The sequence below is a fragment of the Sarcophilus harrisii genome, chromosome 5 (genome assembly GCF_902635505.1).
Source record: "Sarcophilus harrisii chromosome 5, mSarHar1.11, whole genome shotgun sequence".
In the NCBI taxonomy this organism is placed as follows: Eukaryota; Metazoa; Chordata; class Mammalia; order Dasyuromorphia; family Dasyuridae; genus Sarcophilus; species Sarcophilus harrisii.
The window spans coordinates 212,514,585-212,530,545 of record NC_045430.1 but is presented as its reverse complement, the minus strand read 5'-3'; the positions used below and the strand labels follow the sequence as shown (position 1 = coordinate 212,530,545).

The 15,961-nt window shown below is 32.8% G+C and overlaps 1 protein-coding gene across 3 annotated transcripts in view; it reads right to left on the bottom strand.

The window, feature by feature from the left end:
• Window positions 1-280: 280 nt before the first annotated feature.
• The window catches only part of WDR37 (WD repeat domain 37), a 106,062-nt gene continuing 90,381 nt past the window's right edge, over window positions 281-15,961 (bottom strand). For 2 of the 3 annotated variants that reach the window (XM_031939613.1, XM_031939612.1), the window contains 3 exons: window positions 12,306-12,440; window positions 11,689-11,803; window positions 281-3,844 (listed from right to left, as the gene is read on the bottom strand). In XM_031939613.1, the coding sequence (XP_031795473.1) occupies window positions 3,713-3,844; window positions 11,689-11,803; window positions 12,306-12,440 (382 nt within the window). In that variant the 3' untranslated portion in view covers window positions 281-3,712. The remainder of the gene's footprint in view (window positions 3,845-11,688; window positions 11,804-12,305; window positions 12,441-15,961) is intronic. The other variant, XM_031939611.1, reaches the window with a different exon arrangement.

Here is a 15,961-nt window from a genome sequence, read left to right as displayed (position 1 = left end):
AGGAGACCAAACTGGATATACTGAAAAGTGCAGTTATAAGTAAGGTTAGTAAAGAATCATGAAAGATGGCAGAAAAATGCCTAGGATCTTTAAAATACAATGCATAGTTTCTGCAGTGTTTCTCTATCTTAAGCATAAACTAGACGATTGTGAAAAAGAAGCTATTAATGACTGAGACAATATCAGGTCATATTTGAAAACTCCTGGAGGTTTCTATAACCACTATAATGTTTTATTTGTATGAGAATATAATAATGTACTAAGAGCTATTTGTCAATCTTGATTTACATTTTCCAACAGTAAATAGTATCCCTTTTTTTTTCCAACTATAAAAAATATTTTACTTTCAAATTGGAATAAGAATGGAATATTTTCTGATATTTTAGTGACCTCTAGAGGAAAACAATTGCTAATTGCTTTGCCCAAGTGTTCTTTTTAACAGGACTGTTTTTAGTGGGGGAAAAAAAAATTAAAATTTTGTATTTATTTATTTTGGTATTCATTAAGTGCACAAGAAAGGGAACTTGATTTTTTCCTATTATAAAATTTTAAAATTTTCAACTGGCAGTAATAACCTTTATCTAACTGGTTATCATTTCAAAGCTGTGAAAAAATTCTATACCAGATTAAAAAAACACTTTCTGAAACTATTATTTGACCAGTACAAAACTATTTAAAACACATATGGAATGTTGTAAAAAAAATATGTGAGATTCATATATAACTTCAAAAACAGTAATCACAGAACATGGATGTTTTAATGAATTTCAAATTTCAATGAAGACACTAAACACTTAAAAAAAAACAATCAGCACAGTAAAAGTAAATAAAAAAACAAGTAGATCCATACAACACTTACAAATACATATTTCTTCCAAAAGAAATTTGTATTCACAGATTTTAGGCAGCAAATGTTTTAAAAACATCAGATTCCAAAATATGTACAGATTTTGAATCTGTAAAAAAGGGATGTGCACTGGTAGAGAAAAAGAAAGCCACATAAGACCACTGTCTTGCACAACAATGGATCTCCTGTGAAATTCTGCACCAACATCTATTTTTCCTTAACACATTTTCCTCCATTATTAAATGAAATTCTGGACATGTCTGCATTCAGCATGAAATGGTTCCCTCTTCAAATACTAGTTAAATGGTACTATGAGTGGCTAGAAACATGACTTCACTTCAAACCACCAAAAATTCACTATCACCAATTGCCTACCTGACTTGCTGGAAATAACATTTATGGTCACAAATAGATAATATGTAAAATCAAGTTAAAAGATGATATAGTAATTAATGGAGTAAATATTAGCCTGCTGCTGAGAACTCAGCTCTAGCACCTTGGGAATTACTTTACTCCCACTGAAAATGAGTGTGTGCACTCATTTCTGGTGTCAAGAGGTTGGTCCCTCTAGTTTGTGATAAAAGTAAGCAGCCACTGGCAGTGATGTATACTAGTCTGCATAGATCTGAATGACCTTCAAGTCATATTCTAAAGGCTTCAAAAACATTAAGCAAAAACAGGCTAGAACTTGGTTTTAAAATGTTGAATCAGTTATTTGTGTGTGTGTGGATATATGTAAATGTATAATATATATGCATATGTAAAAATGCATATATTTATATTTCCAGCAATGATTTCAAATTATCTGAATTTCCAAATTAAAAGAAATCAAGTTAATTACTATCTCTGTAATCTAGCATTCAAGAGCAAGTTAATACTCAGGCCTTTGAATATACAATAAAGGGGACAGGAAATTATATTCTGAATATCAATTTTCCAAAAGTTAAAGCATGACAGGGTAAAAATAACTCATAGCAAATACCTCAACAGAATCAAGGCATTATAGCAAAATATTCAGAAAGCAGTAACTAAAACCTGGAACGCTTTTATTTACTATAGTGGCAACTAACTCTAGATTTCCCATACTGTATTTGAGCTAATAAAAATACCAAATTTGAAAATACATCAAGCCTTCTGAGTTTCAAAGAAAAATTTACTGTAATATGTTTGTTTATTTCTTATCACTTCATCGAAAATTCCCAGCTCTATATAATATTATTCTTTTGTCACTTTAACTTTTAACTCATTCTTTTTAGGAGTTCCCTCTTTTTAGTCTTTCTTCCTCCTCTTGAACACCCAAATAAGTTAATAAGACTCTGCAAAATTATTCTAAATGCACAAGGATCTAACTGTAAACTCAGCTTCTGTTCTATTTCTTTTCACTCATAATAAACTCTTCCAAATAGTTTCCTATTTCCAATTAGCTGTATACCATCCTCCCACATCATCTAAAAATAAGGGAGAAAACCATGAATAAAAAGAAAAATGGCCATCCAAATGTGAGGGGCAGTGCACTAAGATGTCTTTTAAGCAAGACTGAAAGTCAATAAAAAATAATACTTACAAATTTTAGTACAACATTCTGATCTCAGAGAAGTCAAGAGAATAAAAGGATCATTCATTCTACAATATGGTAAGGTATTACAATAGCGCTAGTCCCAGCTACGCGTATGAGAAAATAAAAGAATCTTCCAAACATACAAATATTTCTTGTGTTATAACCTTATGAAATCAATAGCAAATTGTTTGTATTCAATTTTTTGGTGTGATTGTCTTCTTCCCTTATGATTTTAATTCAATATTCCAGCTATAAACCAAAAGTGCTTTAACTAGGCCACAGTGAGATTCAAAGTTCATAACATTCATTTGTGAGGTAGTACTCATGTAGTCGCAATGCTGGCTCTCAAATGCCACCAGGGAAGTGGACCTATTTATAAAATGCAAACTGAACGTGTAGAACATAAAAAAGATTTTGTTTTCAGGTAGGTCACCTAAAAGTAGGAAATCCTTCTCACAAAGGTCAAGTCACAGTCATTGGATGAGTCATCTGAAACTTCTATAAACTGTTTATAACCATAGCTATAAACTAAAGTGCTTTAAATTTTGCTTCAACATATTTCAGTGATTAGAATTCTTATTTTGGAATTTGCTAGTGCAAGACCTTATGAAATTGAAATGATTTAATATTAATAGGGCAGAAAACACTTCTTTTTAAAAAGAAACTTCCTCTGAATGTTGTGGATCAACATTCTATACATACTAGAAGCTGCTAAACTTTTACTTCTCAAACCTATGCTATTCTTAGAGAATTATACTCAAAATTAGCATTGAAATTGTATTACACCGAAGCACTACATGTCAAAACTTCATGAAAGAAGTAAATATGAAATGTGTGACTACCAGTGAAATTCACCAACTCAAATTCAGGCCTTCAATCTTTTCAAAACATGGTAGGTATTTATGATTTTTCTGTAAAATGCAAGAGACTGCTATCTATATCACAATGAGTATATGGATTTCACATTGACACTGAATTCACAGAAATGTAATGCCCTACTGTTTATGCATCAAATGTGGAATAATTCATGAGCATTTTATGTGCTCAATGGCAAGTGAACTTCATTTCTAATAATCAAAGGATGCCAGTATGTAAAAAGTCATATACAAGGTCTTAATCAGGGAAAGAAAAAATGATCACACATTTTCGGTTCATTTCATGCAAACTGGGCACAATGTGGAAACAACATTTACAAAGCCCCTTTTTTAGGGTTAAATTCTCACAATAATGGCAGACCAATATGCAGAAATATCTGCATGAGTTAAAAGTCTATGGCAAAAAAAAAAATTGTGGAGAATAAACAGATCTTATTTTTCTTGCAGCAAGGCAGGGATGTTGATGTTCCAGCCAATGGCCTGGCGATCAAACCCACAAGTAAACAGATTGCATATTGGATGATCTTCGCTCCACGCTGAGCAGCACACCATTCTTCTGTGACCCTAGCAATAGTCAAAAAAAAAAAAAAATAATAAAAAAAATTAAAATTAAATTAGTGTCCAAAATCAAGATCTATAAAGTGACAACCAAATTAACAGTAGGGAGAGAAAGAAAAGCAAAAGCATGATGCTCACCTACCAAAGAATTTATCTTCTAATGAAGAAAATATGTAAACAATGATATACATTCCCCCTCACCCCCACCAAAAAAAAAGTTATAATGGAAATGGAAGAGACAATCAGAGAGAAGACACTAAGTGGAATGGCTGGGGAAGGGGCAGGTGCTCAGAAGAGAGGTTAGGGCTAGACATAAAGATGTTAAGAATTATCTTTAGAGTAATAATTAAACTCATGAGTCTCAGTTTCTCATCTAAAAAATGAAGTGGTTGCTCTAGATGACCTCTCAAATCCTTTCGAGTTCTAACTCTATAGTCTTACAATAAGATTGAATATTGATAATATCTAAAGTTTCTGTCAGCTCTAAAGCTATGATCCTATGATCCTGAAAAGTTGCATTTAAATTACTATATGAATAAATAATTGTTTTATAACAGTAACTAACTAGAAAAAAATGCAGAGCACCAGCTTTGTAAACAAAACAAACAAACAAAAAAAAAAAGCAAAGATCCTCTCTAGGGGTCCTCAAACTACAGCTGCGAGCCAGATGCGGCAGCTGAGGACGATTATCCCCCTCACCCAGGGCTATGAAGTTTCTTTATTTAAAGGCCTACAAAACAAAGTTTTTGTTTTTACTATAGTCTGGCCTTCCAACAGTCTGAGGGACAGTGAACTGGCCCCCTATTTAAAAAGTTTGAGGACCCCTGCTCTAAACTGATGCCTACCAAATTTAAGCCCTAATAAAAATTAAATTACTAAAAGAGACTATTCCAAAATAATTTTAAATATATATTATAACTCTTCTTACAAAGAAGCCACATTATACATATACACACATAAAAACGTATTAAGAAATAATTTATGATAGAAGAGTAACTGAGAAGTGAAAATGGTATTAAAAAAGAAGAAAAGGACATCAACAAATTACTTTCAAAAAAAGAAATAATCAAAAAGAACAAAAAAGAAAAAAAAATAAGGTAAAGAATGAACTAAGCCCAACAAAAATGTATTGTAAGGGTCAGAATTATCTACGTAGAGACCTATATCCTATTTTCATTCCTCAGATGCTTCTAAACTTTTCCAAATGCTAAGCAGTCATAAATCCACAACAGGACCCTCACAAAAAGGTGAGCAACCAAGTCATGAATTTTTATGGCCCTGGAGCAACTCAACCTAACATAATTAGAGGTCACAATTGATTTCAATAGGAGTAACTATTTATGAAATCATGGAATTTCTGAAATATTCAAGTAGTTGTAGATATTATATTAAATGGTGTAAATAGATTAAACAGTTATCTAATTTTATACCAACAATTTAGTCTATGAGAATTAACATTACTTGGTTATAAAGGTATTCAACCAATTGGGAAAATAATGTGGTAAGATAAGTAAGTCTGGATAGAGTCAGAAGACATGAATTCAAATCTTTATCTTGAGTAAGTGGTCCATTTTCTCATATGTAAAATGAAGAGTTTGGAAAAGATCATTTTTAAGGCCCCTTTCCATTTCTAAAAAATCAACACAAAAAAAGGCCAATGAACAGAACTTGATCTGGAGGTTTAGGGGGAAAAGAGATAATTATTCCCAATTATCTCATCACATTTATCTCCTAATAACTCTGAAGTAATAGTTAACCATCAAGATGATACTGATGTTACAAACACTGAAAGTAGGAAAAGATTAAATAACACTAAACTATAAAATTGCAAAATTAAATCAAATATAATTGTAGGGTTACATGACCAGCACAGAGGTACAATGGTTTTCTTTTTGATAAGACCAAATGATTGTGATCTTTGCTCAGTCTGTTCTCTCTCCTAGTAGAGAAGGTGGAATCTCAGGAAGCCTTTTCACACCTCAATGTATGTGATAGAATAAAGTTTTTCTTAAAAACAAAACAAAATTAGTGGATAGAATACCAGCCCTGAAGTCAGGAGGACCTGAGTTCAAATTTGACCTCAGACACTTAACACTTCCCAGCTGTGTGACCCTGGGCAAGTCACTTAACCCCAATTGTCTCAGCAAAAAAATAAAAATAAATAAAACCAAACAACAGAAGGGCAGCACTGATAATTTAAGAAGTGACTTCCAGTTTCACATCAGGGGACAGAGAAAAGCAAATTGAAACCCAAAGAAGAAAAGATAGAAAGCCACTGAAACTTTGAAGTAGCACACACTGGGTATTCCAAAAGTCTGTCCAGTTTTAAGCTTTAACTTCTGTTTGACTCCTCAAAAAAGGGGAAATTAATGAGATTATCTAAGGAGAAAGCAATAGTTTGTTTCCAAAGAAATATGACATAACTAAGAGAACAGGTCTTGTAAGATGAGAGGATATCTAGTAAAGTAGTACTTATGCTAGGCACAAACCCCAAGAAGATAAAAGACAGAGTGAAAGGAATCATATTTGCCCTAACATTTATAAAGGCACTTTTGGGATAGTAAAGAACTAGAAGGAAAGTAGATGTCCATCAATTAGGGAATGGTTAAAGTAAACAGTGGTATCCCTCCTCTCAGATTGGCTAGGATATCAAGAAAAGATAATGTTGAATGCAGAAGGGAATGTGGGAAAACTGGGACACCGATACATTGTTGGTGGAATTGTGAGTACATCCAGCCATTCTGAAGAGCAATTTGGAACTATACTCAAAAAGTTATCTAACTGTGTATACCCTTTGATCCAACAGTGATATTACTGGGCTTATATCCCAAAGAGATCTTAAAGAAGGGAAAGAGACCTGTATATTCAAAAATGTTTGTGGCAGCCCTCTTTGTAGTGGCCAGAAACTGGAAATTGAATGGATGCCCATCAATTGGAGAATAGTGGAATAAATTGTGGTATATGAATGTTATGGAATATTATTGTTCTGTAAAAAATGACTAGCAGGAGGATTTCAGATAGGTCTGGAGAGACTTGCATGAACTGATGCTGAGTGAAATGAGCAGGACCAGGAGATCATTATATATTTCAACAACAATACTATATGATGATCAATTCTGATGGACGTGGCCCTCTTCAACAATGAGATGAACCAAATCAATTCCACTTGTTCAAAAATGAATAGAACCAGCTATACCCAGCGAAAGAACTATGGGAAATGAGTGTGAACCAAAACATAGCATTTCCAATCCCTCTGTTTTTGTCTGCTTGCATTTTTTATTTCCTTCTCAGGTTAATTTTACATTATTTCAAAGTCCAATTCTTCTTGTGCAGCAAAATAACTGTATGGATATGTATACATCTATTGTATTTAACATATACTTTAACATATTTAACAGGTATTGGTCTACCTGCCATCTGGGGGACAGGGTAGGGGGAAGGAGGGAAAAAGTTGGAACAGAAGGTTTTGCAAGGGTCAATGCTGAAAAATTACCCATGCATATATCTTGTAAATAAAAAGCTATAATAAAAAAAACCCCAAAAAACAGTACTATCTCAATATATTGAAATATGACTGTAGCATAAGAAATGATGAAAAAGAATATTTCATAGAATCCAGGGAAAATAGGAACCAAAGTAGGGTAAAATAAGCAGAACCAAGAAAACAACCTGTGTGATGACAACAGTATAGAGGAAAAACTTTAAAATATTTAAGATATCTGATCAAGGCCAACAACCACCAGAAGGCCAAAGATAAGAGAGGTGATAGAATAAAAACATAGAAGGAGAGCTTCTTTGTAGACACAGCTCCTCCATGGGGGCCTTAATTGTCAAAAGCATTAATTTTGACTACCTCTCCGGTTTTTAAATGGGGATGAAGATCTGCTGGAGGTAAGAAGCAATAAAGATGCCTCCCCACCCACTCCACCCACTCCACCCTCCCACCCCCCCCCCCCCCCCAAAAAAAAAAAAATCATGAGAAAATGAAAACATGGAGAACCACTGAAACTTTTTCTTCAATGCATAAAAAGAGAAGGAAGTTCGGAAGAAAATACAAATAAGCGGGACAGTTTTGAAAATGATTTTTATCATAATAAAACACAGCACAGAATAGAAATTTACAATTTCATATACAATTTTCTCTTTTGTATATAAATTTGTATATAATTTGTATATAAAATTTCTCCTTTTTTGATATTTAAGTTCAAAATAAAACAGGCTTTTAAAAAAAGCAAGCTGAGATCAGAGATTTTATAGGAGATCCACAGTATGATGTATTTCTTTCTGTTCTACTTTATAAATGAAAATGATCTCTTTTTCTGATGTTAAATCAGAAAAAAATAAATTAAAACAAAAAACAAGGAAGTTCTAGAAAGTTGGGAGACTATCAGAGCAAAATGTTCCATAAACTGTCAGATGCTATCATTGTATCAAATATTTTTGCTTAATTGTTTCTGTTACAAAAGATTTCAATATTGGAAGAGCAGAGTGGGAGGGTTTTATTCATTCTGCAAAAAGGAATATGATGCAAAGACAAAAGATATCAATATAATGCTTTTTAGAACAAAGGAAAAAAGAAAGGAAAAGACTGAGACATGAGATCTAAACAATACTACAAACTTAGGTAAAGTTAGAATTAGTGGAATGACTAACCCCAAAGAATAAGCATTAATGGTTCAATGTGAACTTGGACTCCCACAAGGCCTACTTTGATGCCTTACTATATTATCTTGGTAACCATGAGTTCTCAAAAGCAATGCCAGTAGAGAACAACTGACAGACTGTATTAATTGTGTTAAAGAAAAGTTTCAGCTACCTCCTTGACAATATAATGAATCAGAGATCAAAGAACATGAGAGCTGAAAGAACCCAATACATCTTTCTTCCTATTTCAGAGTCTTTCTCTCCATTCCAATATCTGACCACAAATTAGAAGACTTCAAACATAAATTACTAATTCTATGTAATGGCTTGAGAGCTGGACCTGAAATGAAGAAGAGTACATGGCTCATTGTAAGTGCTTATTTCTTTCCTTTTTTATTATAATATCTAGAGATCAGTGATGGCACAGTGGATAGTGTGTGTGTGTGGGGGGGGGGGGGAGGAGCCTGGAATCTGAAAGATTTTAGTTCAAATTCCACTTGAAGAACTTAACTGTGTGACTGGGCAAGTTCCTTAATCTGTTTGTTTCAGTTTCCTCAAATGTAAAATAAGGATAATAGCGGCATCTACCATGTAAAGTTAAATAGTTGGCACAATGGATATACAGCACCACCCCTGGGGTCAGAAAGACCAGAGTTCAAATGTGGCCTCATATACTTCCTAGCTGTATGACCCTGGGCAAGTCATTTAACCCTGTTGGCTTCAGTTTTCCTTATCTGTATAATGAGCTGGAGTAGGAGATGGCAGACCACTCTGGCAAGAAAACCCCAAATGGAGTCACAAAGAATATGACCCAAATGAAACAACTAAACAACAATACCATGCAAAATTATAGCAAGGATTAAAATGAGGTCTGTGTAAACAGTGCTTAGCATGTTGCTTGCCACACAACAGGTGTTAAATAAATGCTTATTTCCTTCCATTTCTCCTTCCCTCAAATATATGAACCTCTTAGTATGTCAGTACCCTCTTCCTCTACCTCAACTACACAGACTGTCGTATCCCTGAACTTGCAATCACTTAAGTGTTCCAACTTCGGTGTTCTGATAATCTCTCGTCTTCCCATAATTTCTCATTTCATCTCCCCCTGCTTTTACAACCCTTAACTTCTTTATCCTCCCCAATATCCTGCCAATTTTCCTCCATATTATTACTTTTAAACTCTTCTCCCTGCCTCAGTCCTTTAATGAACCAAATGAATTCCTTCCCAACATGCCAAACTCACATAAGAGGAAGATGTAATTGGGTGAATAGCTAATCCTGGCCCTGGAGTCAGGAAGACCAGAGTTCTAATCTCACTTCAGACACTTGACATTTATTAGATGTGTGACTCTGAGCAAGTCACTTAACCCTAATTGCCTTGGGGGGGGGGGGGGGGGACTAATAAAAGTAATCCAGAAATGTTTAACAAAATAAATAAACATATATGACCTTTGTTTTTGTCTTTCAAGTAGTTTATGTCCGACTCTTGCTGAGCCTGTGTTGGGGGATTTGGCAAAGATAATGGAGTGTTTACTATTTCCTTCTGGGCCTCATTTTATAAATTAGGAACTGAGACAAATAGAATCGAGGACTTGCCCAGTTAGTTAAAGGTTACACAACTCAAGACTCTGAAGTCACACCTGAACTCAGGAAAATGAGTATCTTTTTTACTTCAGGCTAAGCAGGAGGGCAATCTATCCATTGCATTGCCTCACTATCCAAGAATAAAACATAGATAATGTTAATTGGTGGCTTTTAAAGTCCATATCCATCCCCGCCACATCAATTTTTAAGTTCATTCTATGTTATTCTTTATTCTTGAATCCCTTACCTCCTTGTACTGTTGTCAACCTTCAAGCCTAGATTAACTCAACTCCACTGTCAACCTTGACTTCCCCCCTTCCTGCTGCTGAATAGGATTGGAGGAAATCATGAACCATGCCAACCTAACTGGATATAACTAGATTCACTACAATTTTATGCTATTTAATCTCAACGAACCCTCACTACAGCAAGGAAATCATCTTATTCCTCCCCAATCAATTCACTATTTACTCATCTTGGCACCTGACCTAAATCTCACTTGAAGTTTCCCTGGTATCCCCTCCCCATCAGTCACTCTCTCAGTTGAGGACCTTAACCCTCATATCTCACTAAAAAAAAAAAAAAAAAAAAAAAAAAAAAAAGGTCATCTGCTAGGACTGAATCCTTCAGTGGGATGTGGGATCCAAAATTAAATATGCTGGGACTTAAAAAGTTTGATGAAGTAAGAGTACATAGCTACAAAAACACTTTATGTGAATTAAAAATATTCTTCACCCTAACTACTCTCTTTAATCTCCATCCCCACCCAAACCTTATGTCTATTATTCTTGGGCTTTAAGTTTATAACAACTCTGTGGTAAGTAGGTAAGGATTTATAAGGTTGCTTAAAAGTTGCTTAAAGTTCTGAATCTACGAATCTACAAAGTACTATTATCCTCATTTCACAGAAGGTAATTGAAGCTTAGAAAAGTAAACGGTCACATAGAGAGCAAATGCCAGAGCTGGGCAATTATCAGATTCAAAATGGATTAATTATTAATAATTAAATGATGACTATCATTTGATTAATTAAAATTAATAAGATTTCTATTTTTAAAAACTCATTAAGTTTCTAAGGAAAAATTTGGAAATTTCTACTAGCTCTTTATTCAAGAATTCCTCTTATATGGATCCTTGATTTTTTAGTTTCTCTTTTTTACTTTTCCCCATAACACAAATCATTTATTGTATATTACCACAACTTTAAAAATTCTCTAATCAACTCATTCATGCTGAAGTATTATCTAACAGTGCTTAATACCACATTCCTCTCTAGAAAGAGTAATATTGCTATTTTAACAGGTAATGCTAAACATCCGATAGGCTGATAGATATCTGTATGTTTCTGAGTGTGTGTGCACATGTATGTGCTACATATATATGCATGCAGATGTTTTACAAGATTGTATGATCCTCAACTCAAACTATATAGATAACAGCATACTTTTCAACTATACGTAAAGCTAAACCTAATTTAGGGCCAATTATTCAATAATTAGTTTATCATTTAGTTGTCTGATTTTTCAATACATAAAGTTTAAAATAACCAGTTCTTAAAAGTCTGAACTCATAAAACCAAAGAAGAGATGCAGTGCTCACTTGAAAAGTAGTAACTCAGTTACCTGTCTGTTACTTCGAGGGAGCCTTGCTAATCGTACTCCTGACATATCAAATAATCTAACTTGTCGGTTGTCATGTGGAAGGGCAATGATTCTTTGACCAACACATACATTAATCCTGCAGAGAAAAGATAAAAGTAGTTTATGTACAGAACCTGCTAAATAGTACTTCACAGAATAAATTTCTGAGTTCACTAAAAATGAGTATTTAATTCTTTATGTACTTTACTGAAAAAATATGGTATTAGAGATATTATCTGAAGTAGGGGACAAAATTACTTATCTCCAGCTCTACTATATGCAACTAGTACTCAAAACTAGAAACAAAGTCTACTTTATTAATTAAAAATATTTGTAGTTTCTATTAATTGTTAAATATAAAACAGAAAGAATCTAGCTTTCTTTTTTAAAACCATACTATCCCAAGTTTGATTTTATTTTTCACACATGAATGTATATTCAGGGTTAATGATGACATATCTAAATTCTCCTCCAAAAATATTTATTCACAAAGTTTCAAGCTAGATGTTTTGTAGTCACTTTCCCTAACTATATATCCCACTTTTTAGAGCATTAGTGACTTTTTATATAACTTTATGTAACAAATAGTTTAATTTTACCTGTTTATAGCAGAGTCTGTTCGAATAGTTGCAATTGGGGATCTCATATTTTTCAAGTCCCATACTTTTACAGTGCGATCATCACTGCCTGAAACAACATTGTCCCCCACAGTAAAGACAGCAGAGGTCACAGTGCTAAAAATAAAAGATAAAATATCAGTTTAAAAAGCTTCAATTCAGGTTGATTTGTTTTAATATTTTCATAGATAATATTATATATTGTCCCATATGAAATGCAACAATAACTTTTTTAAATTTCTAAGAGGAGTGTTTTGTTCTGTTGATTCTTATTATATAGGCCTGTGAGGATTTGAATGATTAGGCATACTCCTAATAGGGATCCAAAGTTCCATCAGGCAGAGATATTAGATGGTGTGGGTAGGTTGATAAAAGAGTGGTTAATAATTTTTAAAAGGGGGTGTGTCTTTCATATATTGATCATTAGTTTTTGTAGTTGAATTACAACAATGGTTTTTCAGGTCATAGGTAATTAAGTCACAGTGTCTTTTTTTATTCTACAAAGTGTTTTCACACACTAGAAAATTCTCTAACAAATAAAACATCAAATTTGATAAATTCAATTCCCTTCTCTTTTATCAAACAAAAAAAAAAAGTTCATTCTACTAGCATTCTAACTCTTTCTGCTAAGAAGAAAACTGAGGAGGAAAAAATATAAGCTGAAATCTGTGAATTCCTATATATTTGAGTATATGAGACACTGAAGAAAATGATACGTGTGTATATGGTTTAAGACAATTCCATAAATTATTTCAAATGTAATTTGTAATCCAATTTATGCCTACATACACATAAGCAACTGGAATATTGTATTACTCCAGGATCTTACTCAACATTTAAACAATACAATATGACCAAAAAGTTACATTCAGAACCACTCACTTAATTTGTCTGCCACCAAGTATCTCAAAGAACCATTAAAAAAAAAAAAAAATCAAATTATCAGGTGAATACTAGAGAACCTCTTCCTACCCCATCAAAAAACAAGCAAAGAGGCAATAAAGTTGTGTGCAGGGAATTAGAAAGCCTGAATAATTTTAAAGAATGGCAGGGACAGGAAAAAGTAGGAGGAGAGCATTTAATTTCTTTTAGCCTTATGAGTCTTTTACAATTTAATACTATAATGGTCTGAATATAGACTAACCCAAAATGGTACAAATAAGGTTTATCTGAAAGGGGGGGAAAAATTTACACATGTAAAAATAATTACACAAAATTAATGAAATGAAAAAATCTTTCCCTTAAGTTTTTTAAAACAATCTTAAGAATCACAGGCTCTATCAAAGCTTTTATTTATATAAACCAAATAACTCCCCATTCAACCTAAATATTGTCATACACATAACAATCTAGCTTTCTATCTATAAAATCTAGTTTTTTATCTATAAAATAAATAGTACTAATTCTCAATGATTAAAATTTTAAGGAATACAAATTTTAAATACTATTCAAAAATTATTTTGGTCTCCAATGCCAAATCTAGGTGAAAATTGAAGAAGACATTCAAAATTACATTCAATAGCTTCAGTATTTTACAAATTTTGATTCTTTATAAGATTACTAATTCTTCAAGCAAAATAGGTGTGTTTCCACAGGAAAAATATTACCTAATGCCTTTTTTGGCATTAGCTGTCAGTTGAAAATAAGACAAAAGGATTTCATGAAGGACTGTGCTTGAAACTCCATGACAGAAATCTTACTACTTCAAATAAATAAGTTTTGACTGTGCTTATTCCCTCTCCCTTTCCTTTCTCCTTTTCTTTTACCTAACAGAATTGTATTTTAAAAATAAAATAAAACCCAGATTCAGATCTCTAAGAGCTTAAGCAAACAATGAGATTTCAATTTTTATGAGATATTTATAATATAATAGCCATAATAGTCAAGCTTTATGATCCCTAGAAGCTGTAACGCATTTAAAGTTTTTCAAAGTGGCTACTGAAATTATTATTTTTTTTTTTTTACTGAAAATCTGAGATATACTATAAGTCTAAAGTCAAATTCAGATACACCTATAGCATACACCTATAATTACTACTACCTTATCAGCCTCAAAATCAAGTGGGCTATCAACCTAGTACCCTACTTCAAAAGAATAGTGACCACTGTTTGGATAATACATGAATCACTTCTCATGATTGTATATATAAGCTAATAAATCAAAAGCTTGTCTAATTTCTACCTATTAAATTTACTGGCATATTCTCTAGTTAAGGTCATGCACATCAATTTCTTAGAATTTAGTAATTCTAATTTAAAATGTCAGTTGTTCCTGTCACTTCTGCTGTACTATAAGAATTTGATTTCATGTTCTATTCAGACATACTGATTAAGATTAGCATTATCCTTGTCACAATGGCCCAGTTTACAAAAGCCTTCTTAATTAAAATTGACATCAAATTAAGCTTTAATTAGGACTAAACTCTATTGAATTGTGGGTACAAAGTTTCTTAATATAATACCCCAAGAGCATCAAAGCTATTAACAGAAAATTTGGCATGATATCCAAATCAAAGAGCTTCACCAAAACTTCCTGATCATCTTTTTTCATATACAACCACCACACACAGCATGAAAGCTTTCATATGTAATGGGCTTTTTTTTTTTCAAGTAAGCACTCTTTTAAACATCTAAATGAACACAAATAAAATTTCTAAAACATGTCATTTCTTACTAGTTAAAAGTTTCTTGTGGGGCTAGGACTAGGTAATACAAACTTTCTGGTATCTCTTAAATACCTAGCAGAGCACCTGACACAATAACTGTTCAGAAATTCATGATTAACTGATGTACAAAACCAAACTATGCTAAAAAAATGTATTTACGTTAAGATAATAGGAAGATCGGTTGGCCATAATCTCACTAATACATAATACACTAAATAAATTTCAGTAAAATATCACAAAGCATTCCTTAACTTTAAATTTAACAAACATCTTAAGAATTTTCTAACAGAAGGAGAGAGAGTAAAGGGGGGAAATCTTATCTAAACAAATCAGATACATTCTGTCTTTAAGTCTAGTTGAACTCTGATCCAGATGCCTTTAGATTTACTGAAAATAACTTTTGCTCTATTCACTATCAGAAAGTTTTAACCTGAAATCCATCAGAACCATAACAGTAACTGAAAATTGCTATTGGCCTGTGGAGTAAATGGCAACAGGCAACATTCATCCAAAGAGAACAGCATCCAAAAATGCCTTAAATCATCTGCAGGGATAAGTTTAGTAGAAGTTTTTTGGTATCCCATAAGAACCAAATGATATTTGCCAACAATATCCAGTTATTAAATGTCACCAGAGAACTGAGATCTTTATAAATACTCACAAAAAAAAAAAAAGATATCTGCTGTATTCTGCTGCAATTTTTTTTTCTAAAAATAACAATTTCAAATCTGACAGAACCAAAAACGGTGGTATTCCTGTCCTTAAAGGCACAGGAAGAGTCCAGGAGAAACATCCAAAGGAAGTTTGATCAGCCAGGAAAGAGGAAACAGAAATTAAGATTCATTAAGAGATGAAACTCTAGCAGAATATGTCACAACATAAAATAAAAAGGGTGATCCTCACACCTAGATTCTTTTTTTTTCTCAATAATATTTTATTTTTCTAAATACATATATAGTTTTCAACATTTAT